Source organism: Aquarana catesbeiana, linkage group LG06 (assembly GCF_042186555.1).
Source record: "Aquarana catesbeiana isolate 2022-GZ linkage group LG06, ASM4218655v1, whole genome shotgun sequence".
Classification (NCBI taxonomy): Eukaryota; Metazoa; Chordata; class Amphibia; order Anura; family Ranidae; genus Aquarana; species Aquarana catesbeiana.
In genome coordinates this window covers 384,131,435-384,157,144 of record NC_133329.1, presented here as the reverse complement: position 1 = coordinate 384,157,144, position 25,710 = coordinate 384,131,435, and the positions used below count along the sequence as shown (strand labels likewise).

At 42.7% G+C, this 25,710-nt stretch overlaps 1 protein-coding gene across 1 annotated transcript in view; it reads right to left on the bottom strand.

The window, feature by feature from the left end:
- The window catches only part of OBSL1 (obscurin like cytoskeletal adaptor 1), a 152,983-nt gene that overhangs the window by 22,951 nt on the left and 104,322 nt on the right, over positions 1 to 25,710 (bottom strand). Inside the window, exons 18-19 of the mRNA XM_073634270.1 lie at positions 5,002 to 5,277; positions 97 to 366 (exon numbers count right to left, since the gene is read on the bottom strand). Of these exons, the coding sequence (XP_073490371.1) occupies positions 97 to 366; positions 5,002 to 5,277 (546 nt within the window). The remainder of the gene's footprint in view (positions 1 to 96; positions 367 to 5,001; positions 5,278 to 25,710) is intronic.

Sequence of the window (25,710 nt, the reverse complement as noted above, 5' to 3'; positions counted from 1 at the left end):
CACAATCAAAAGCCATATACATAGGCCCATAAAAGCGTAACTAACATTCAGCTCAGCACAAGCACAAACTCTTGTAGTGTATAATCAGCAACATACCTTGCACCCTGAGCCTTGCTCGAGAGATGAGCCCCTCAGCATTAGCGGTGATGGTACCTGAGTCCGAAAGACGGCACCCATGTAAGGTCAGAGAGTGGCACAGTCCATTGCTTGCCATGCTGGCCCTCCGGTCTGAATTCACTGGGGATCCGTTCAGCTCCCAGTGAAGAATGACATCATCTGGAGAGACAACGCACTTAAAAGTAGCAGCATCTCCTTCCAGAACAGTCACGTTCTGCAGCTCGGTGAGGAACTCCACCTGACGGGGCGCTGATGGAAGAGGAAGAATGGTGAAGGTTCTGGTCAAATTTTTTATACCTAGACATTGAACTAAAACATACAAACCAACCCTATTAGCATTCTAAGGATTTATAATAACAGTTGTATGTTTTCTAAAAATAATTTCATAGACCATAATTTATATAGCTTTCAACCTCATATCAAGGAAAATATTTTATAATTAGTTTTTTTAGGCTTGCACGTTTGCATAGGAGCGAAATTCAATAAGACTAACATTTTATAGTCTTTTTGATGCCCTTTAACAATAATTTAGCAGTTCTCAAGCTAAACTCTCGCGCCACTCCCCTTTATTAAAGGTTGGTCCACCTAAAAGTGATATATTTTAAATGATTTTAAATATATATATATATATATATATATATATATTAGATACATTTTAAATAAAAGAAGGATCCTGGTGGGCTGACCCCTCACATTTTTGTAAATTATATCTTTTCATGTGACAACACTGAAGAAATGAAACTTTGCTACAATGTAAAGTAGTGAGTGTACAGCTTGTATAACAGTGTAAATTTGCTGTCCCCTCAAAATAACTCAACACACAGCCATTAATGCCTAAACCGCTGGCAACAAAAGTGAGTACACCCCTAAGTGAAAATGTGCAAATTGGGCCCAATTAGCCATTTTCCCTCCCCGGTGTCATGTGACTCGTTAGTGTTACAAGGTCTCAGGTGTGAATGGGGAGCAGGTGTGTGAAATTTGGTTTTATCGCTCTCACTCTCTCATACTGGTCACTGGAAGTTCAACATGGCACCTCATGGCAAAGAACTCTCTGAGGATCTGAAAAAAAGAATTGTTGCTCTACATAAAGATGGCCTAGGCTATAAGAAGATTGCCAAGACCCTGAAACTGAGCTGCAGCATGGTGACCAAGACCATACAGCGGTTTAACAGGACAGATTCCACTCAGAACAGGCCTCGCCATGGTCGACCAAAGAAGTTGAGTGCACGTGCCCAGCGTCATATCCAGAGGTTGTCTTTGGGAAATAGATGTATGAGTGCTGCCAGCATTGCTGCAGAAGTTGAAGGGGTGGGGGGTCAACCTGTCAGTGCTCAGACCATACACCGCACACTGCATCAAATTGGTCTGCATGACTGTCGTCCCAGAAGGAAGCCTCTTCTAAAGATAATGCACAAGAAAGCCCACAAACAGTTTGCTAAAGACAAGCAGACTAGGGACATGGATTACTGGAACCATATCCTGTGGTCTGATAAGAACAAGATAAACTTATTTGGTTCAGATGGCGTCAAGCGTGTGTGGCAGCAACCAGGTGAGGAGTACAAAGACAAGTGTGTCTTGCCAAAAGTCAAGCATGGTGGTGGGAGTGTCATAGTCTGGGGCTGCATTGTGCTGCCGACACTGGCGAGCAACAGTTCATTGAGGGAACCATGAATGCCAACATGTACTGTGGCATACTGAAGCAGAGCATGATGCCCTCCCTTCGGAGACTGGACCGCAGGGCAGTATTCCAACATGATAACAGCCCCAAACACACGTCCAAGATGACCACTCCCTTGCTAAATAAGTTGAGGGTAAAGGTGATGGACTGGTCAAGCATCTCTCCAGATCTAAACCCTATTGAGCATCTGTGGGGCATCCTCAAACGAAAGATTGAGGAGCGCATAGTCTCCAACATCCACCAGCTCCATGATGTCCTCATGGAGGAGTGCAAGAGGACTCCAGTGGCAACCTGTGAAGCTCTGGTGAACTCCATGCCCAAGAGGGTTAAGGCAGTGCTGGAAAATAATGGTGGCCACAGAAAATATTGACACTTTGGGCCCAATTTGGACATTTTCACTTAGGGGTGTACTCACTTTTGTTGCCAGCGGTTTAGACATTAATGGCTGTGTGTTGAGTTATTTTGAGGGAACAGCAAATTTACACTGTTATACAAGCTGTACACTCACTACTTTACATTGTAGCAAAGTGTCATTTTTTCAGTGTTGTCACATGAAAAGATATAATTTACAAAAATGTGAGGGGTGTACTCACTTTAGTGAGATACTGTGTATGTATATATATATATATATATATATATATATATATATATACACACACACACACATATGTATATATATATATATATACACATACACACGAGAATCTACTTATATCAGTGGTTTTCGATCTTGTAGGTACATTTCTTCCAAAATCTTCCCCATCAGTAAAAAAAAAAAAGTAACAGTCAACGTATAAGAATGCCACATACACAGTATATTGAAATGACGGAGGGCTCTGGATGAGGATGGGTGTCTCCATATGGGTGTGGGGGTTCTGGAGGGGGCTGAGAACTCTGAAGGGGATTGGAGATCTCTCCAGGAGGCTGGAGGGTTTTCCATGGGGCACTGTGGGAGAATGGAGTGCACTACAGGGACTGGGTGACAATGTAGGACAATGTTGGAGGCTAGAGGGGCTAGGGACTCCCAATAAGAAAAATAAGAAGGAATTTATGATATATGCCCCAGGAAGATCATACTCTGACTTTTTTTTTTTATATTAAAAAAGTACAAAACTTTATTGCATAATTAAAATACATAGCTCCTATTGAAATCCTTATATATGACTAATGTATGATCTAGTAAACATAATATACAAATCACCAAATTAATATAATAAGCTGTCCATCACTGAAAGGAAAAAAATATTGATCTGGTGTATTATGTGATTTTGTATAGTCACTATTGGTTTCTTATTATCTATATTATCTTATCATATTGTATATTGTTCTATATGATTTATTGGCCCTTTTATAGATGGACTAATACCACTCTGTGAAGTTATGTTATAACACATTCATAATCCTGAAGAAGCGGTATACCCTAGAAATGTGTAGAATATTGGTTTGAGTTTGGATGTGTTAGCTAGATCGTACTTTAGTCATATACAAGGATTTTAATAAGAGTTATATATTTACGTAATACAGTTTTGTACTTTTTAACATAAAAAATGATAGTATGAGTAATATCTTCCTGGCCTTCATATATCATAAACACGTTTTTTTTTCTGTTAGTGTGCTCTGACACATGATATCACCAGGAAAATGATACATATTGATGCTTTTCTGTCCTCCTGCATGTTTTTTACTTAGATTGTCATGAGCTAGAGGCTCTGCAGCAAGCTAGGGGGTACTATAGAGGGCTGGGCAACACTGTAGGAGGTTGGAAGGCACTATGGAGGCTGGAGGCCTGTGGAGGTTGAGGGCCACTATGGGAGCTTGGAGGCACTGTGGGGGGTTCAGCAGCTGGCTAGAGGCTCCGGTCGAAGGAGGCTGTGGCTTGGCAATTAGCTGCTGCCCTGTGGTTGAGAACACTGTCCTATACCATACATCAGGGGTTTACTGTCCTTTAGACTTTAAGGGGGCCGGACTGTGGCCATCGGGAGTAGAAATTGTCCTGGCGTCAGTGGGAGTAAACAATGCATATTTGGTATTAGGGGGAGGAAAAGCGCCCCATTGTTGGTGTCAGTGGGAGGAAAAGTGTCCCATCTTTGGTGTCAGTGGGAGGAATAGTGACCCATCATTGGTGTCAGTGGGAGGAATAGTGACCCATCATTGGTGTCAGTGGGAGGAATAGTGACCCATCATTGGTATCAGTGGGAGGAATAGTGACCCATCATTGGTGTCAGTGGGAGGAATAGTGACCCATCATTGGTATAAGTGGGAGGAATTAGTGTCTCATCATTGGTGTCAGTGGGAGGAATTAGTGTCTCATCATTGGTATCAGTGGGTGGAATAGTGTCCCATCATTGGTGTCAGTGGGAGGAATAGTGTCTCATCATTGGTGTCAATGGGAGGAATAGTGACCCATCATTGGTGTCAGTGGAAGGAATAGTGACCCATCATTAGTGTCAGTGGGAGGAATAGTGACCCATCATTGGTGTTAGTGGGAGGAATAGTGACCCAACATTGGTGTCAGTGGGAGGAATAGTGACACATCATTGGTGTCAGTGGGAGGAATAGTGACCCATCATTGGTATCAATGGGAGAAATATTGCCCCTTTATTTATGTCACCACCAGGAATTATGCCTCATTGTTGGTATCAGTCGAAGAAATAAGGGCCGGATAAGGGCGAGCAAAGGACCACATCGAGCCCTCGGGCCACAGTTTGGAGACCGCTGCAATACATAATTATTTAAAAGAATAAAAGGTCTAATTCTAAATAAAACTTTTCCTAGAACATGTAAATTTCAATAAGTATGATTTTTGAGGACCATATTAACAGTTAGAAATGTGTTCATTCAGATAATAAAATGAAAAAAATAAACATTTCTACCCTTTGATTTTTCTCATCACTATGATCGAAAATAACATTCTATTTGTCTCCACTAACCATTCAAAAATCGAACAAACATTTCAAAAACAAACATTTTCAAACTAAATTCTAAACCAGTGTTTCTCAACTCCAGTCCTCAAGGCGCACCAACAGGTCATGTTTTCATGCTTACCATTATTTTGCACAGGTGATTTGATCAGTTTCACTGCCTTAGTAATTCCCAAAGCCGTTTCAGATGAGGGAAATCCTGAAAACATGACCTGTTGGGGCGCCTTGAGGACTGGAGTTGAGAAACACTGTTCTAAACCATGTATGGCCAGCTTTACTCCTTACCTTCTACACGAACTTCTGCTTGTAGCTGGTCGGAGCCGGCATCACAGGTGTAGGTGCCAGAGTCGGAAGGCCGGACACTTTGTACGGTGAGCTGACGATGAGCGCCTCGGGTCAAGATTTTTACACGCCCTCCCGACACCAGCTCCTCGCCATCTCTGAGCCAGCGCACCTTGAAGTTTGGCCTTGACAGTTCACAGGCCAAAACCAGATCATCTCCCGTCACCAACACATGGTGCTCAGGAGTTCCGCTGTTACCCACGATGGTGACAGGCGGCGCTAACGGGGCAGAGAAAACAACGCACAGGTCAAACGCTCTATAGTACAACCAATAAGTCACCACAAAGCAAAACAAAGTGCAGCTTTCATCAGCCCAAAACAGCAAACGTCATTACGGGCAATGTCATCTGAAGATAGGCACCGACAGGGAGGCATTGCAAGCATCGAGGGCATAGGGGTTCGGCACAAAGGAGCAGCCATTTAACTGAGGCATCACAGGAGGAGGAAGGAGGCAAAGCAAGACACACGGGTGCATGGAAGGGGTAAGATGAATTGTCCGAAAATCTGATTAGAAAATTTGGCAATGATGTTAGCATGACTAAAAGCAGGCGTCATGGCACTAGGAATCATCAGTGAAAACAGGTTAATATATAGGAGCACGCCATTTTTCAGAAAAGGGCCAGAGTTATTGTGTTACGAAGATAAAAAAATTTGCAGGAGCGAACAAGCAAACAGGGAAACTGCACCCAGCAATGTCTGTGGATGGGGCGCCTGAAATACATCCTGATGCTATAGTATGTTATTGGGAAAATGATCAGTGCTGGTTTTAGGACAGCAGGAATTTTCCATTCCACGATACAAGGGCCATGCTTACAATAAACAGGAGGGAAAACAGACTGAATATGGGAAATCTGTAGGGGGCTGTAATTACCCTACTGTGGGTCACCGTAATCTAATTACATTTTAGGTATTTAGGGGATTAGCTGACCAGTTATAAATCATAATTAAAAAGATTCAATATACTAATCCATTTGAGTACTTCCAGACGCAGAACCCTGATAAACACGCAACATTTTTGTTGGTTATTCAACTGAAAAATTTTGTAAGAAAGTTGGGTCTTATCCAGTTTAAATTTTTAAAGGGATTTTTTAACCACTTCCCATCCGGGCCAATTCTGGCACTTCGCTCCTACATGTAAAAATCATAACTTTTTTTCTAGAAAATCACTCAGAACCCCCAAACATTTATATATATATTTAGCAGAGACCCTAGGGAATAAAATAGCGGTCGTTGCAACTTTTTATGTCTTTTATGTCACATGGTATTTGCGCGGCAATTTTTCAAACGTGTTTTTTTTTTGGAACAGCTTCATAAATTAAAAAAAAAGCAAAGCAGTAAAGTTAGGCCAATTTTTTTGTATAATGTGAAAGATGAGGTTACGCCGAGTAAATAGATACCTAACATGTCCCACTTTAAAATTGTGCATGGCGCCAAACATTGGTACTTAAAAATCTCCATAGAGGACACTTTACATAGTTACAGAGAAGGTTTTCTGCTAGAATTGTTGCTTTTGCTCTAACGCACGTGGCGACACCTCACATTTGTGATTTGAATGCATCTACATATGTGGGCGCGGCTTACGTATGCGTTTGCTTCTATGCGCGAGCACGCGGGGACGGGGTGCTTTAAATTTTTTTTGAATTCTTTATTTTACTTTTATTTTATTTTTTTTGCACCTTCTCTTTAAAAAAAAATTTTTGAACACTTTTATTCCTATTACAAAGAATGTACACATGTAATGGAATAGTGCGTGACAGGTCCTCTTTATGGAGAGATGTGGGTTCAATAATACCCCACATCTCTCCTCCAGGCTAGAAAGGCTGAGATGAAAAAAAAAAAACTCTCGGCCTTTCGGCTTTGTTTACTTCCACCGGCCCGGACATGACGTCATAACGTCGTGCCCGGGCCTCCGAGGGTCATAGAGATGACTGGGGACCATCTGCTCTCCAGAAATATCTATGGTAACTTCCGACCAGAGGGTGGCAGGAGGGGGGACGTCTCCTCCCGCCCCCTGTAAGAACGATCAAGCGGCTGAACTGCCACTATGAATGTTCTTACGGTGCATAGAATCGCCGGCTGAAAAAGATGATATCTGGATGATGCCTGTAGCTGCACCCATCATTCAGATATCCCCGCTCAAAGTTCATGACGTCATATGAAGTACCTTGGGCGGGAAGTGATTAAAGTGTATCTATAACCAATACTTTGGAGGGAGAATATGTATACAATTTGCATAGCAAGTCACCCAGTGAAAGTGCATGTACATTCATTCTGTACAAATAGGGGTAAACAATTAATGTTATTAGGCTATTCCCTGTGCTAGTTGATCGTTTTTTATTGATTTAAAATAGAAAATACCATATTTGGCCATGCGATGGCGCTAAGTGGCATTTCCTATGCAAATTTTTTATACCTAGACACTTGTTTGTTTGAATAGGGAGGGGTTACAACCTCTCTCTGGTTTTTATAGCTCAATTATATAACCAAATAAAATGAAAGTTGGGATTCTTTCAGAAGACTGGGATTTTTGTAGGGAGATATTACGTCAAAAATCCCAGTCTTCTGAAAGAATCCCAACTTTCATTTTATTTGGTTATAATTAGGGATTGGGAGATTCGTCCTAACTAACTCCTGTCTATGTCCACAACCTTCTATCATCTGTTAATTAGCTCAATTATATAAGAAGCAGTACGAGCACCATGCCAACGGTCAAAGAGTCCAAAATGATGTCTTTTCAGATATTTAGTAGAAAAAGAAGACTCTATTCTGGTTGCATGTTTTAGGCCCCTTTACAATTTGTCATAGCGCGCAATTTTTTTGTGCGCGATTTGCATGCGATTTTGTTTTGCATAGGGCCAGCCCGTTCACTTGAATGGGTTGCCCTAAGTGGGTTTGTCGCCTGAAAAGTAGTTCCTGTAGGTGACAAAAGTAAAAGTAGAAAAGTAGGTGACAAGCTTCAAGCGATTTTGAAAGCCCCGATTGCCACAGCAAAATTGCATTGCTTTTGGGGTGCCATTAAGGGATAATGGCACCAAAACATGCAATGCACGTTGTGCAGCAATTGCCACGCAATTTGGGATTGAGGGCAGAATCACCGCGATTCTGCCCGTGATCCCAAATCGCTAGACGTGAACGCCTTATCTTTGTAGAAACAACTTTCAATCCAATTCATTCCAATACTAATACATAAGCCCTAATATAAGGCATTGGAAATCTTTTTCTACTAAATAGCTAGTAAAATATAGTTTTCTACTCTTTGGCCATTGGTGTGTCACCCTTATTGCTTTTTATATAGTTGGACTTTTCCCAAGACCTAGAGGCTGCTCATTTGTGCTGGTAAATATGAGCAGCCTCCCCAAAGCAAATCATCTTGATCAATACAATGATCTTTTACAATATTGGATATTATTAATAGAAGAACTTGCACCTCTTTTGTATATATCTAGGTTTATACAGCTGCCTGTGTCCTGCTGGGGAGATACATTCTCTCTATGAAGGGACTATAAAAAGCATTTTCACCACTTTTCTGGCGAAAATGGTCCTGCCTCAGATTTAAAAAGCCCTGCCGCTAGGTTCAGTAGCTTTACCGAAATGTGCTACAGATAATTCTTAATAGCACCACTTTTACAAAGGACTGAAGATACAGTGTCCAGACTGGTGACCACAGTCAATGGAACACAAAACTTTTCCCCATCACTTTGTAGAGATTTTCTATGACTTCCTACTGCATGTCCAGGGCAGGAAGTATTAGTAAATCCCCCAAAGACACAACAGGAAGTGTTAAAAAAGCATTAGGAAAATCCCCCTACATGCTCTATAAAGCAGGAGGTAATCCCTGGAGCCAGCCTTTTTTTGTTTTACATTTTGCTTTCTCTGTGAAAAAAGCAAAAAAGAATATTCCAGCATTGCCAGCAGGTGTGTTCCCAGATCAGAGCAGATGTGTTCCAGCATCACTAGTAGATGTGTTCCAGCATCTCTGGCAGATATGTTCCAGCATCTCCAACAGATGTGTTCCTGAGTCACAGCAGATATGTTTCCTCAGGCATCTCCTGCAGATGTTATCGGATCACACCAGATCTGTTCTAGCATCTTTGCCAGATGCATTCTAGCACCCACGTAGATGCATTCTAGCACCCACCCCAGCAGATTTGTTTCTGGATCACAACAGATGTGTTCCAGCATCCCCAGCAGATTTGTTTCTGGATCACAACAGATGTGTTCCAGCATCCCCAGCAGATTTGTTTCTGGATCACAACAGATGTGTTCCAGCATCCACGCCAGATGTGTTTCTGGATCACAGCAGATGTGTTCCAGCATCCACGCCAGATGTGTTTCTGGATCACAGCAGATGTGTTCCAGCATCCACGCCAGATGTGTTCGAGCATCCCCAGTAGATGTACTTCTGGATCATAGCAGATGTGTTCCAGCATCCACGGCACATGTGTTCCAGCATCCCCAGATTGCAGTACAAGGAAGGCTTGATGCACACTGCAGTACAACATGTGCAAAGTTATTTTTTAAATTCTGACTAGACTATACTTCTAACAAAAGCCTGCATCTCTTTGGACAACAGTTGACCCATTTAGTTTAATTTTCATTTCATTAGCATATCAGCCTGTCATCTCCAAATTTTAAAAAAATGGGCGGGATACTGTTTTAAAGATAACATCCAGCAGATTTTGATGGGTGGAGTTGACCTTTAACACATAGGAGAAGCTCAGTATAGGGGTGGCGGGAGTGGAGAGGTAGAGGGATAGGAAATATTATGGGGGGGATGCAGGGTGGGGAGGGGGTGTCAGGGTGTTGGTTGCAGTGCCTCTTCGTCTCTCCTGTTACCTCCCACAGTGACATAAAAGCTGAAGCTGTCGTTGCGGGCATCACATAGATATTCGCCAGCGTCATGACGCGACGCTCCCAGGATGGTCAGCGAGCACTCTGCTCCCCTCTCCTCCACTAGTATGTGCGGATTGTCTTTCAGCCGCTCGCCGTCCTTGTACCACCTCACTTCAGCGTCAGATCGGGACAGGGGGAGTGCCAGCCTGAGGTCCTCAGACACAGTGCACACCCTGCGTGGCATGATCTGGTCACGCTCTAAGATCACCACTACAGCCTCTTATAAGAACCAAACACCAAGAGGAGTTAGTGTCCCAGGCAGTAAAGGAGAGGGGACAGAATCTAATTGCAATTTAAAGAGGTTTTCCAGTTTTCAGTATAATATCCTTCAAGCTAAAAAAAAAAATGAATAGCCATTGCTAAATAAGACAGCTGTTCTGGAACACTTATCCTGTATCCATCACTGTTGCATTGGATTTCATTATGCATGTATAAATATCTTGGTGGTGACATCTAGTGGCAATTCATTGTAGTACAACTTGTTATTTTTAAATTGGTATATGGTACAATTCAGTTTACCTGTATCTCGGGGCTAGTTGGTTTAGTTCTTAGATATACCCCCTTCCTTCTACTTTATGGTCCCTAGCCTTCATAGCAGGCATAAGGCTGAGGTGAACATGGACGGTGAACATTCATGTACTGCATTTTAACAAGTAAAACTTCCTTGGATTAAACTGCTGTGTCTTTTTTGGAGAATTAAGCTGTCTGTGGAGGGTGCTTATTCAGCAGGTGACCATACTGGCCAGACGGAACGAGGTCTAAAGTAAGCATGTCAATGCATAAAGAGGTGTGTGAAATGAAACATCATTTTGTCGTTCATTTTTTCTAACCTAAATATGAAAAAGTTGCTACAATACATTTTCACTGAAGAAAACACAATTCCTCTTGCTTCCTTCTCACTGAGCTCAATCAGCTGTATATCTAAAATGTGAACATATCTTGTATAATGAAGGGAAAGTTCAGAACCCTCTCAGGAACTTAGTTTAAACTTATTTAAAGGAATTCAGCTGTCTACCACATTGCGGAACATACATTATGTTGTCCATTATGGTGTCCATTTGTAGCAATACAAATCATTGCACAGTATTGTAGGCTGCAAATTTCTAAGGGCTCGCTTACACATGCAGCTATACTGACGCTCTTTCAAAAAGCGATCCGGGTTGGATCGCTTTTCAGAGACCATTTGACAGGCAGTGGGTAGGCGATATGTTGCCTACTTACCGTCTGCTTTAATCCCATTTCGTGGGTGCTACAGTGCACTCTTTACTGGATCAGAGGAAACGCTGAAGTAATGTATCCTTTCCTTTGCTTCCCCCTGAGGAAGATACGTCATAATCCTGGTATGTATGTGGTCTTCTACAGACATATTTCAGAGTGTGTATACATGGAAAGGCAGAGGGAATAATTAATTAATAGTTTACATGTTGCACTATATTGTTGCACAGTCACTTTTTTGTTAATTAGTGGTGTCACTAGAGCACTTTATGTATGTGGTTTGCTACAGATATAGTCTAGAGTGTGTATATATATGTAGAAATACACAGGAAATAATTTAGTAATAGAAGTTAGCGCAGCACTTTTTTCTTTTATTTATATGCTAGGTGCATGGCCTTATGGGACGTGATCAGTGCTAGCAGCTTTCTACATAAGAACCTAATATTTGTTTATGGTAGCTCGCAAGATTTCCAGTGTTTAAATCCTTAACAAGCTACAACAAAATTTTAAAATTGTTACATTACAGATCCTCTAATGAATATAAGGGTATAATGCAAAGCCTTCATTGAGTGGACCACTGAGTAGGCATGTGCAATTCGTTTCGTTCCGAATTAGTTTTTTAACAAATTTCGACAAATTCGTTAATTCGGGAATATCCGAATTAACGAAAACCCGTTTAAAGAATTTTTTCCGAATGTTCATAAATTCGATAAAATTGGACATTCGTAAATTCGGGCATTCGTACATTCGTAATTTACGAATGTACATTTGTACATTCGTACATTAGTAAATTAGTGAATTCGTAAATTTGTAAATTCGAAAATTCCGAAATCTGAAATAATAGTTAACTAATAATAACTTAACTATTAGTAATTACTAGTAACTTTTAAATTATAGGTATTGTAATTTCCTTTCAAATTTGGCTGTTAGTGAACATAACACATACAAATTTATCCGAAGTTATGAATGATCCGAAAAAACGGAATGGAAAGTAATGAATTAATAATAATAAATAACAATAATAATAATAACAACGTTTTATTGTTATAATTTATTATTAATATGTTCCGTTCCATTTGTTTAGATGCAGCATCCGTTTTGGATAATTCGTAACTTCGGATAAATTTGTATTTGTTACGTTCAGACAGTCAAATTTTAAAGGAAATTACAATACCTATAATTTAATAGTTACTATTTCAGATTTTTGAATTTTTGGGTTTTTGGATTTTCAAACTTCGAATATACAAATTACCGAATTTTCTAATTTACAAATGTACAATTTTACGAATTTACGAATGTACAAATTTACAAATGTACAAATGTAAAAATGTACGAATGTACGAATGAACGAATGTTCGAGTTTACGAATGTACGAATATACGAATGAACGCATTTCCGAATTTACGAATGAACGAATTTACGAATCGCGATCATAACGAATGACCCGAAAAACGAAAAAAATAATAAACTAATGAAACGAAAATGAACAAATTTTTTGGCTGTGCACATGTCTACCACTGAGGTCTTTTGACCTGAAGAGCTGATTCCTTTTACCCAGCTGTGCAAGGATTATCATCAAGGTGAGGGACTTTCTGGAGTTGGACTCCTGGGGGGTTAGCCTCCTCATCAAATTACCCCCATTCCCATGTCCCTGGCTGACCCCCTCTCCCCTTTTTTCCCTTTTTGTCTCAGTTTCTTTCTTTTTCCTGCTATTTTTCCCTTCTTCCTTTTATTACTCTATCCTATCTGAGTTCCCACGGGAGTAGGGTACTTGCATAACCTTCTTTAAATCCCGCAGGTCAAGCATTAAGCATCAGCATTATTTTCAACCACAGTTAGGTGAAAATTCCAAGGACCTGGATGTATAATTTCTCTCGGATGAATGAATTTCTAAAAGCAAATGTGGTTTTCGTTTGACAAAGTCCAAAATCAAATGGTAAAAGAAAATTAAGTTCTGAAGGCCTTTCAACTGACCTTCAAATCTACTAGTGCATGGCCAGCTGTAGGCTAGCCATAGTTGGATCAGTTTTTTTAATTAGTCAATGGGCTGTTCAAAATAAACTGACTGGGTTTTCCTATCCACACAACAGTGGTGAATGGAGGAATCCTCCATGCTGTGATATTGTATTGACAGTGTGACTGCTCCATTGTCAGAATACACTAACAGAAGTTGATCATTAGATAACTTCTCACGAATGGGAATGGCCATAATTGTTTAGAAATTCGGCTGCTGAACCTGCAATATCTTGATCCATCTCTGGCCCGCTTTAGCATGAGGGGCCAGGACATAGACTCTGCCTAGACCAGCCTTTCTCAATGCTTAAAACAGTTTTTAAATTTAAGGGAACCCCTGGTAAGATTAGTCTATCCTGGGTCATTGGGGAAATGCCCCTTACATTGGTGGTGGTAAGTCTGAAGAATGCTACCCTTGGAGGGATGGCCAGAACGACACCCTTGCAGTCATGTCGCTGGCTCTGACAAGTGGCATTGGACATGGAAGTATGCAGACCCCACCAGATGGGATCAAAGTTATCCACAGCTCAAGGAACCCCTAGCCATACCTGGAGGTACCCTAGGATTCTACAGAACCCCGATTAAGAATGGCTGGCCTAGAGAAAAGCCTTGACAGACAATGGCCCCTCAGGAGTGATTTAGGACAACGTCCGTTTAAATTTTTTATCTCGACCACCTGATACTGATGTCCAACTGTTTGTGTCTTCTTGGTTCTATTCTTGGGTTCTATGGTAACTTGTATGCGCCTTTACCTTCAAACGCTTGTATGCTGTCATGTTCTATACTCATGTTCATGGTACTTTTTTTCAAAAAGTTAGATAAAAACTTTAGGAACATTTCTAGATGTCTAGACAGATATTTCTTCTTCTCCTTCTCTTCTTTTCTTTTCCTGCTTTTGCTCTTTTGAGACTTTCTCTCTAAATTGTGTTTGATAATAGATCTGGTTCCTATATCCCGACTTCTGGTCCTATCAGAGGTTTATCACAATATGGAAACTGTTATATCTTTGAATTTACATTGTTAATATTTTTGATGGGATCATTCTGGGTTTGTACCCCTGGGTTAGTCCCTTGCTTCTAGTCGGCTACTGAACCTGTGGACTGTTCCCAGGCAGCTCCATGATTGCGAGTACTACCTGGTTTAGATATGGGACTATGCCAATATCCCTCAATTTTGATACTACTGTATGCCTTACCGTTCATGATAGCTTCAACAATGTAAAAATGTATACTAAATTGTATTACTCTATTTTGTAAAACAAATAAAAAGGGATTGAAACAGAAAAACTTTCTGAAAATGTAAAAATTGTTTGCAACTTTTATTTTAAAAAGAAACCTGGAAAACCTCTTTAATTCCTCTTTCAATCAATTGGCAAACACATTCTGCTTTACAGATAGCACACCAAATTCCAACTGATCGTGAAAAAGACTTTGGTTTTGTGAATGGGAAACTGTCATACCATTGTGCAAGTATAGAATATATATAATAGATCATTTTTTGTGCTGTTTTTTTTTTTCTATCAGTACCACAGGCACACTGTTCAATCTATTTATGACAGTGTATGGCCAGCTTTACAATTGGATGACAACTTCAGGGTTCCAGTGTTATTAAAATTGAATTCCACATATGTATTTTTTTTTTTTTTTTGGTATAGTTACATTGGTCCAGCATATATGTTCCATACCTGGCCAATCCCTGGGGAAGCAGAGAATAACTGTAATAGTCACTAATACTACAGTGAATGTTCTGTCCCACTTACAAGTGTCGTATTGAAGTGCATCAGGTTATTTTTTTTTTGGTAGTATGCTGACATATAGTGGAGGTTTTCAGCCACTTCAACTTGTTTACTATGTGATCTTGGTTTCCCCCTCTGTCTTATCCTCCTGTTTAGTGCTAGTTAGTTCAGTCCTAGATGGACCCTTCCCAATTCTTCCATGTTGCCTCAGTTAGTGCACTTCTATTGTTGAAATAATATGTGGGCTATTTATAAATGGCATAACATCCTAGTAGCATAGTAGATAAGGAACTGGAAAATTACTTTAGAGGTCCCCAGAAAATTTACAACATACTTAAAAAAATGTACAAATTTATTAATACAAAACAATATAAATGTATTCACATACCCAACAGTACAATATTTAAAACCATAACCTGTATAAAAAATGTATTGGCAGGAGTGATAGGACTCCCTCCTAATAAAATTATTTAGCATCAATGAATTTGTGCAATTTTTTTAATTATGTTGTCAATTTGCTGGACACAATTTCCAATTCCTTATCTAGTGTTAGTACTGTGCAGAGACAGGTCTTAGGAAAGCCATTGTCTTCTTCAGGGCTTTTTTTCTCAGAGAATAGGTGCAGGGACTCAACCATGCCCGCCACACACACACATACCTGCCAAATGGCATGAAATAGTGCATACAACCCCCTCCCTCCACTGTCCTCATCTTCTCTCCCCTCCTTAAAAGCTCCACCATCTGTCATATTTCTTGCCTTTGTTGCAATATTAAGCTGAAGCACCTATCCGGCTGTAGTACCTCCCAGCATACTATACTATACTACAATCACTTGCAAGGGAGATCATGCAGTAGGAGCATCAACAACTGGTCACCAGGGAAAAAAATGGAGACCACAGAGGGTGCAGCTTACCACACACCCTCTCCTGCCCATGACTGCACTGAACCCTGGGCACCTGTTCTGTATCTCCCTTGTCCCTGTCCGGCACTCAGTGGGATCTGCGCAGGAGATCTGACCTGTGAGAGCTACTGGGAGATAAGTTATCACTTGTACATGCAGAAGCTGGACTTTAGTGTTACCAAGTGATAGTGGTGAGCAGGGAGCAGAAGACCTGAGCCAGAGGTGGTGGAACTGAGTTCCCCCTAGTTCCTGCTGAAAAAAAGCCCTGGTCTTCTAACACTTCAAAGGACTGGAAAAATATCCTCTGTACTGCAATTAGCTGAAGTAAAATTGTGGTTGATTCAACTTCTGTGTAGTATTGAAGAGTTAAGCTCTTGACCCTTTACAGTCTGGCTTTCGCTCGCAGCACTCCACAGAAACTGCCTTACTAAAACTTACTAACGATTTACTAACTGCTAAAACCAACAGCCAGTACTCCATATTCCTACTACTTGACCTCTCTGTGGCCTTTGATACTATTGACCACCCACTCCTTCTCAATAAACTACATTCCCTTGGCCTCCGAGATTCTGCTCTATCCTGGTTCTCTGCCTACCTATCACAATGCTCCTTCAGTGTCACCTACAACTCTGTCTCCTCCTCTCCATTGCCCCTTTCTGTTGGGGCCCCCCCAAGGCTCTGTTCTTGGACCCCTTCTCTTCTCTATCCACAGCTCCTCCCTTGGTCACTTGATAAATGCCCACGGCTTCCAATACCACTTATACGCCGATGACACCCATATCTATCTGTCTACTCCTCACCTCACTCCTTCAGTCTCCTCTCGCATTACTAACTTACTAACTGACATATCAGCATGGATGTCACACCACTTCCTTAAACAAAATCTCTCCAAAACTGAGCTATTAATATTCCCCCCCGCCCGTGCCCCCCTCCATGACTTTTCCATCAAAATCAACAATGCAACCATCAGTCCCTCCCCTCACGCCAGGGTACTAGGTGTAATCCTAGACTCTGACTTGTCCTTTCAGCCCCAAGTCCAATCGTTGTCAAAAGTTTGTAGAATTCACCTCCGTAACATCTCTAAAATTCGCCCCTTTTTAACAAATGAAACCACCAAGCTCCTCATTCACTCCCTTGTTATCTCTCGCCTTGACTATTGCAACTCCCTTCTCATTGGCCTGCCTCTCCATAGGCTATCCCCTCTTCAGTCTATCATGAATGCTGCTGCCAGACTTATCCACCTTACCAACCGCTCAGTGTCTGCCAACCCTCTCCTCCAATCCCTACACTGGCTCCTAATCACCCAGCGAATTCAGATCAAAATACTAACCACAACATACAAAGCCATTCACAACTCTGCCCCGAGCTACATCACTAATCTTGTCTCCAAATATCACCCAAATCGTCCTCTCCGCTCTTCCCAAGAGCTCTTACTCTCAAGCTCCCTTGTCTCCTCCTCTCATGCTCGTCTCCAGGATTTTTCCAGAACATCTCCCATCCTCTGGAACTCGCTACCTCCACTGGTCCGGCCATCCCCTACTCTTGCTACCTTAAGGCGATCCCTGAAAACTCATCTCTTCAGGGAAGCCTATCATGTCTCCAACTAATCTCCTACCACTTCCATCCGCTCATTCCCCACAGTTACAACCTTTTGTACCACCTGCCCCGCTTTATTAGATTGTAAGCTCTTACATACCCTGTTTCTCCGAAAATAAGACCTAGCGTGATTGTCGGTGATGGCTGCAATATAAGCCCTACCCCCCAAATAAGCCCTAGTTAAAGTCCTTGTAGGTCTTATTTTCAGGGAAGGGCATATTTTCGGGGAAACAGGGTAGGGCTTATTTGGGGGGTAGGGCTTATATTGCAGCCATCACTGACAATCACGCTAGGTCCTATTTTCGGGGAAACAGGGTAGTTACATAGTAGGTGAGGTTGAAAAAAGACACAAGTCCATCAAGTCCAACCTATGTGTGTGATTATGTAATCACAGCAGGGCCCTCTTAATCCTTTTGTATTTTATTGTATTGTAACTGTATTGTCTCCTTTTATATTGTAAAGCGTTGCGTAAACTGTTGGTGCTATATAAATCCGGTATAATAATAATAATAAGCTGCCTGTGGACGGTGCCAAGACAGCAGGTGACCATACTGTTGGAACAGACTGGGTCTAAGGAGATATGTGCATAAAACTGCTTATGTCATTTTGGTTTCTCCCTCTGTCCTCACCTTCTGTTTAGCGCTAGTTGGTTTAGTCCTAGCTAGACCCTCCCCTCCCATGTTCTCTCAGTTCTCAGTCAGTGTTAGCACATTACAGAGACAGGTCTTAGGAAAGTCATTGTCTTCTTACACTTCAAAGGACTTGAAAGACATCCTCTGTACTGCAATTAGATAAAGTAAAATTGTGCTGGATTCATCATCTGTGTCCTAATGAAGAGTTAAGCTGTCTTTGGATGGTGCCAAGTCAGCAGGTGACCCTGCTGTCTATGCATTGACATACCTCCTTAGACCCAAATCTGTCTAAGGCCCCATACACACTATTAGATTTTCTGCAGATTTTTGTCTTTAGATTTACCAAAACCATGTAGTGCAAGGGCCGGCCTGATTGCATACAAATTGGAACTCTTAAGGTTTGACCTCATATTATATGGTTTTGGTAAATCTGAAGACAAAAATCTGCCGAAAATCTATTAGTGTTTATGGGGTCTTAGGCTGGGTTCACACTATCGCCAACTGTGGCTCACAGCAGGGGTCCGGTGCATCCTGGTTCACCCTTTCAGGTCCGATTTCAGGATGAATATTTGGCTGAATTTGGACCTGAAACGGACCAAAAGACGCACAGGACTCCTGTGCAAATTCGCACCGCAGCCGCAGCAGAGATATGTGAACCAGCTCCATAGAGAGCCGGTCAAAATCTCCTGCTATTGCGAATTGGATGTGGATTTTCCTGTATCCAATTCGCATAGGTGTGAACCAAGCCTAAAGCAGCTTACTATGGTTTCTCCCTCTGTCCTCCCCTTCTGTTTAGTGCTAGTTAGTTTAGTCCTAGCTAGACCCTTCCTGTTTCTTCCAAGTGTTCTCTGTGTTAGCACTTTACAGAGACAGGGCTTAAGAAAGTCATTGTCTTCTTACACTCGAAAGGACTTGAAAAACATCCTCTGTACTGCAATTAGATAAAGTAAAATTGTGTTGGATTCAATGTCTATGTCCTAATGAAGAGTTAAAGTGATTGTAAAGGCAGAAGGTTTTTTATCTTAATGCATTCTATGTATTCTGTGTGCAGCAGCCCCCCCCCCCATACTTACCTGAACCCCATCTCTGTCCAGCGATGTCCACGAGTTTCTCGGCCACCCAGGATTCTCCCTCCTGATTGGCTGATACACAGCAGCGGTGCCATTGTCTCCCGCTGCTGTCAATCAAAGCCAGTTAGCCAATCAGGAGAGAGAGAGGGCGGGACCAAACCTCAGCACCATGTCTGTATGGACATATGGAGCTGCAGCTCGGCTTGGGTGCCCCCATAGCAAGCTGCTTGCTGTGGGGGCACTCAAAGGGAGGGAGGGGTCAGGAGCACAGAAGAGGGACCCGATAAGAGGAGGATCTGGGCTGCTCTGTGCAAATCCACTACACAGAGCAGATAAGTATAACATGTTTGTTGAAAAAAAAAACGAGACTTTACAATCACTTTAAGCTACCTGTGGATGCCAAGTCAGCCATTGACCATACTGTCTGGACAGATTGGGTCTAAGGAGGTATGTCAATGTATCAGGGGCGGATCCGGGGGGGGGAAACGGGGAAATTGCCCCCTCCGAGAATGCGGGTGACAGTGCGGGCGGCTCCGCGGCTGACAGTGCGGGCAGCCCTGCAAGTGACAGTGCGGGCGGCTCTACAGTGCGGGCGCCCCCCCCCCCCCGTGGCTGACAGTGCGGGCAGCCCTGCAGGTGACAGTGCGGGCGGCTCGGTGAGTGAGTGAGTCGGTGAGTGGGTGGGTGAGGGGGGGGTAGCTGGGCGGCTCCATGTGTGACTGGGCTGCTGGCCAATCAGGGAGCTGGCGGGCAGGGGAGCAGAGAGATGACATCTCTCACCACCCTGCGCCCGCCCTGCATCCCTGCGTTTCCGCCCTCGCTGCTGCCTGACTCTGGGACACAAGAGACCACCTTAGCAGGAAAGTGACACGGCAGGTGACAATCCGCATCTGGTGACAGGCGACGTGGAAAGTGACACACTCAGGGCTCCCACTGATTCTGCATTATGGGGAGTTGAACTATTTAATTTTATATTACAATGTAAGAATAGAAATAATGCGCTTCAATCATCCTGACACCATAATAACCAGGGTGCCGTGATGATTGAAGCGCCAACACCAGCCGTTTCCCTGATAAATTGCCCGCAAAAAAAAGGTATTTTCTGGCAGTGCCCCTCCCGAGACTAGACTCTGGATCCGCCCCTGCAATGTATAAAAGGGCATTTAAATCAAAACTGTGACCCTTGCTGTCTTCCAGGCCCCGTGCCGAGCGTCTGCCCCTACTCACTTGGCACAGGCACCATTTAGAGAACACCTTGTGTTTTTCTCCATGGATACAAGGTATTTTCTAATTGGACGAGGTGGAGAGGCAGGGTGGTGATGTCACAATCCCCATATCATCCAATCAGTGAATGCCTTGTATTCACTGAAAAAAATTCAGGTTGCTCAAGCCGAGTGAGTTGTGTTCACTACGAAGCAGGGTAGCCAATCAGAACAGAACCCAGAAGACAGCGAGGATCATTGTAGTAGCACCGACTACTACAGTGGTTTTCTGCTTCCAGAAGGATCAGCCAGGTAGGGAATATGTACACTTACTGTACATACAGTAGGTCCAAGCTGGACCAATGTAACTATGGAAATAAAGCATCTCGGGAATTAAGCTTTATTCCACTTTTCTAAGCATCTCCACCTTGGGAGTCAGCGGTCAGGTAAAGTCCGACATCTGCTGCTTTGTCACCTGCCTGACCTCTAATTCACCATTTAGATGACAGTTTCCCATCTAGATGAATAAACACAACTATGAATTACAATCGATTTTTTTATTACAGCGATGTACTATACAAATGAATCATATAAAGAAATAGGATGGGCACAGTCTAAAGCTCTAACATGGAACAGTGAATCAGTATGACAACAAGTCACTTATGGCGGCCATACATGCTTCGATTCTGCATATCGATCAGATGATAGTTTGGTCAAAACTATAGAACCAGCAGCCAATCAAACAGTCAGATTCGATCAAACTGACTCGGTAAGCCAGGGTGGAAAATTATTGATCGTTTTGCATTGATCGGCAACACTGAGATACTTTGTTCATGACTATAATTGTATTTTCATCGATCAGATTATGAGATTACATGGTGGAACACAGAGATGTGATGGATGAACTTGTGATTGTATCTAAAAGCAGTATTAAACACAATAAACTTAATATATTGCAGCTTACCAATCATTAGATGTGGTGGCTGCATTACTTTTCCCCCTCTGTTTTCACCTGTTAATCTGGCCAGCAACACACCTCCTGTATTAGAGCGCCCCCACTCTGGATGAAGGAGCAGAGGAGGCACCTTTGGACAACAGCATTATCATTGTGGGGGGGGAGGGGAGTGTCAGATGTGCTAGCAGATTTGGATACATTCAAAAATTGACGCCAAACTCCAGCTAATACTTTATAACCATTTACAGCCATCACATGTAAGAAATGGTAAGCTACAATATAAGAAAAAGTTTGATTTGGGGGCTTAATTCTGCTTTAACTACTATTCAAAATCCACTTTACCGTGTGTTGAATATCGATCGAATGAGTTGAGGACTATAGATTGATTAGTCCTATCCGAAGTGATTGATCGGAAAAGGAATCAATAATTTATTGAAGAGTGCATGGTCACCGTTAGAGACCAGATCACATCACATGCATGACTTATAACACAAGGAGAGGGTCCTGGGGGTCCTAAACACAAAAAGATCACTCATTATTCAACATGCTTCACCATAAGTGTGGGAAGTTTTGGTGGGTAAAATTTGTCAAAGAATTTGGATCTTCCATGTTGGCAAAAGCTGTAAATATGTAAAATTGTGTGTGTAGTATACAGTATTAATGTTAACTTGTCAGATATACACAACTCCCAACTGTCCCTGATTTCGAGGGACTGTCCCTGATTTGGAGAAATGTCCCTCTGTCCCTCATTCCTCCTCATTTGCCCCTGATTTTGGTCTGATCTATATAGTTGTATATAAAATGCACTTTTTATATATCAAAAAGTGTTTTCCAGAACTAAACCTTTTATCTGATTTCTAAATTGCTGCATTTGTACATTCCAAAAGCCAATATCAAGAAATATTAGTGGTAAAAAAAAGCAGTTGTGGGTTTAACCAATCTTGTTTTTTAGTATAATTCTCCTTTAAGGGGGCGTGGCAAGGGGTGTGTCCTATGCCTGCGTACTTTTGCTGATAGGTGTCCCTCATTCCCATCTCAAAAAGTTGGGAGGTATGGGTATAGATTTTAATGTTAAGTAAGTAATGTGTAAAGCTGGCCATAGATGGATCTAATCTCAGCCGATTCAACAGGGACCAGCCGAGATTCGATCCATCTATGGGCAGGCTGGTTGTACTAGAGTCGATTCATCGATTGACTTCAGTACAACCAGCCTGTCAGATTTTTCTTTAATGTGATTATTGCCAGCGGCTATAGCCGCCAGCAGTCATTGTGTTCTGCCAGCAGGGACAGCTCCCCGCCAGCAGAACACAATAGCTCTCTGGGAAGGGATTACCCAATTAACATGACAGTCTTGATGGGGGGGAATCTGAATGATTTTCTTTTCTGCAACCCGTGGTGTCAACTCATCAGCTACAGGATGTCCCAAATGTGGGCCCTGACATCACAAAAGGACGGCACACAATGTTTAATATATGTAATGCTTGAGACATACCTTCCAACTGTCCCTGATTTCGAGGGACTGTCCCTGATTTGGAGCAATGTCCCTCTGTCCCTCATTCCTCCTCATTTGTCCCTCATTTTGGTCTGATCTATATAGATGTATATAAAATGCACTTTTTATCTATCTTAAAGTGTTTTCCATTGCTAGACCTTTCATCTGATTTCTAAATTGCTGCACTTGTAAATTCCAAAAGCCAATATAAAGGAATAGGAGTAGTAAAAAAAGCGCTTGTGGGTTTAACCAATCTTGTTTTTTTGTACAATTCTCCTTTAAGAGGGCGTGGCAAGGGGTGTGTCCTATGCCTGCATACTTTTGCTGATAGATGTCCCTCATTCCCATCTCAAAAAGTTGGGAGGTGTGCTTGAGAGGACTTTCAGAAACTGCAGACCTAAGGCAGGCCATACATGATGTGATTTTGAATCGCTCAAATCCCCCATCAACCCTGACTGGGTTGATGGGGATATCCATCCTGTGAAACGATTGTGTTCTCCTGGGGGGATTCAAATTTTGGATGGTTCAGTTGGGACTCAGTTCAGGGGAGAATCGATCCATCTATGGCTGGCCTAATAGAGGAAATGAGGGTCGGAGAGTGTGGACATGCTACTTATGCGGCTGGGGATATGCTGCAGAATACAAAACTGGGAATATGTTACAGTGCCTTGAAAAAGTATTCATACCCCCTTGAAATTTTCCACATTTTGTCATGTTACAACCAAAACGTAAATGTATTTTATTGGGATTTTATGTGATAGACCAACACAAAGTGGCACATAATTGTGAAGTGGAAGGAAAATGATAAATGGTTTTCAAACGTTTTTACAAATAAATATGTGAAAAGTGTGACGTGCATTTGTATTCAGCCCCCCTGAGTCAATACTTTGTAGAACCCCCTTTTCTCTGCAATTACAGCTGCAAGTTTTTTTGGGGATGTCTCTACCAGCTTTGCACATCTAGAGAGTGACATTTTTGCCCATTCTTTACAAAATAGCTCAAGCTCTTGGATGGAGAGCGTCTGTGAACAGCAATTTTCAAGTCTTGCCACAGATTTTCAATTGGATTTAGGTCTGGACTTTGACTGGGCCATTCTAACACATGAATATGCTGTGATCTAAACCATTCCATTGTAGCTCTGGCTGTATGTTTAGGGTCGTTGTCCTGCTGGAAGGTGAACCTCCGCCCCAGTCTCAAGTCTTTTGCAGACTCTAACAAGTTTTCTTCTAAGATTGCCCTGTATTTGGCTCAATCTATCTTCTCATCAACTCTGACCAGCTTGCCTGTCCCTGCTTTCTTGCCACTCTTGCATAAAGGCCAGATTTGTGGAGAACACGACTAATAGTTGTCCTGTGGACAGATTCTCCCACCTGAGCTGTGGATCTCTGCAGCTCCTCCAGAGTTACCATGGGCCTCTTGGCTGCTTTTCTGATTAATGCTCTCCTTGCCCGGCCTGTCAGCAGGGCTGGCGCTACCTATAGGCAAGGTAGGTAAAAGCCCAGAGAACCCAGGCAGTGACGCTGTGACACAGGGGAGAGGCGAGCTGCGGGCTGTCCTTCCACCCTGCCACTGGAGCCGCTGCTCTGCAGAGTGGCTAGTGAGTTGTGACAGGGCAGGCTGTGACATGGGTTGTGCCCCTCCTGTGTCCCTACCCCCCGTGGCTGTGTTGTTGGAGAGCAGGCTGAGCTCAGTGCCTGCTATCTCTTCCTCCAAGTGCTGGATAGGGAACCAAGAGGGCAGCATTTATGTCTGCTCCCTCCTCATATCTCTCCCAGCAGTGGCAGTACATAGGGGAGAGAACAGAGCACCGTGTTTCTCCCTCCCCCTCCCTCATGGATGATGTACTGAAAAGAATTATGGGTAATGTATTCCGGAGGGATGGTATTGCCTTGAAAATGAACAGAGCTACAGACTGTGGCCACAAGTAGGAGGTACGATTCTGCTATAAAAGTTTGCATATAGGTAATTTTTTTCCTTCACTGATATGCTCTGATGAGGCTGCACTGATGGCCACTGGTAGGCTACACTGATGAGGCTGCACTGACGAAGCAGCACTGATGGGCATTGATAGGCTGCACTGATGGGCACTGATAGGTGGCACTTATGGACACTGATGAGGCAGCACTGATAGGCTGAATTGATGGGCACTGATGAAGCGGCACTGATGGGCTGTACTGATGGGCACTGATGAAGCGGCACTGATAGGCTGCACTGATAGGTACTGATGAGGTGGCATTGATAGGCTGCCCTGATGGGCACTGATATAGGCTGCACTGATATGAGGCGGCATTGAAAGGCTGTACTGATGAGGCTGCACTGATGAAGCAGCACTGATTGGCACTGATAGGCCTCACTGATGGGCATTGATAAACGGCACTTATGGGCACTGATGAGGTGGCACTGATAGGCTGCACTGATGAGCACTGATAGGCTGCACTGATGAGGTGGCACTAAATTGCATTGGTAGGCTGCACTGATAGGCGACACTTATGGGCAATGATAGGCTGCACTGATAGGCTACACTAATGAATCACATTAATGGGCACTGATAGGCTGCACTAATGAGCAGGCATTATTAGGCTACACTGATGGGCACTAATGAGTCTGCACTGATGGGCACTGATGAGGCTACACTGATGAAGCAGCACTGATGGGCACTGATAAGCCTGACAGTCCTCTCAAGGATTACATATATTAAACATTACATATATTAAGAATTGATGTGCGCTGATAAGGCTGCACTGATGGGCATTGATGAGGTGGAATTGATAGGCTGCACTGATGGGCACTGATGGGGCAGAATTGATAGGCTGCACTAATGGGCACTGATAGGCAGCACTGATGAGGCTGCACTGATGAAGCAGCACTGATGAGCACTGATAGGCTGCACTGATGGGCACTGATGAGGCTGCATGGATGAAGCAGCACTGATAGGCTGCACTGATGTG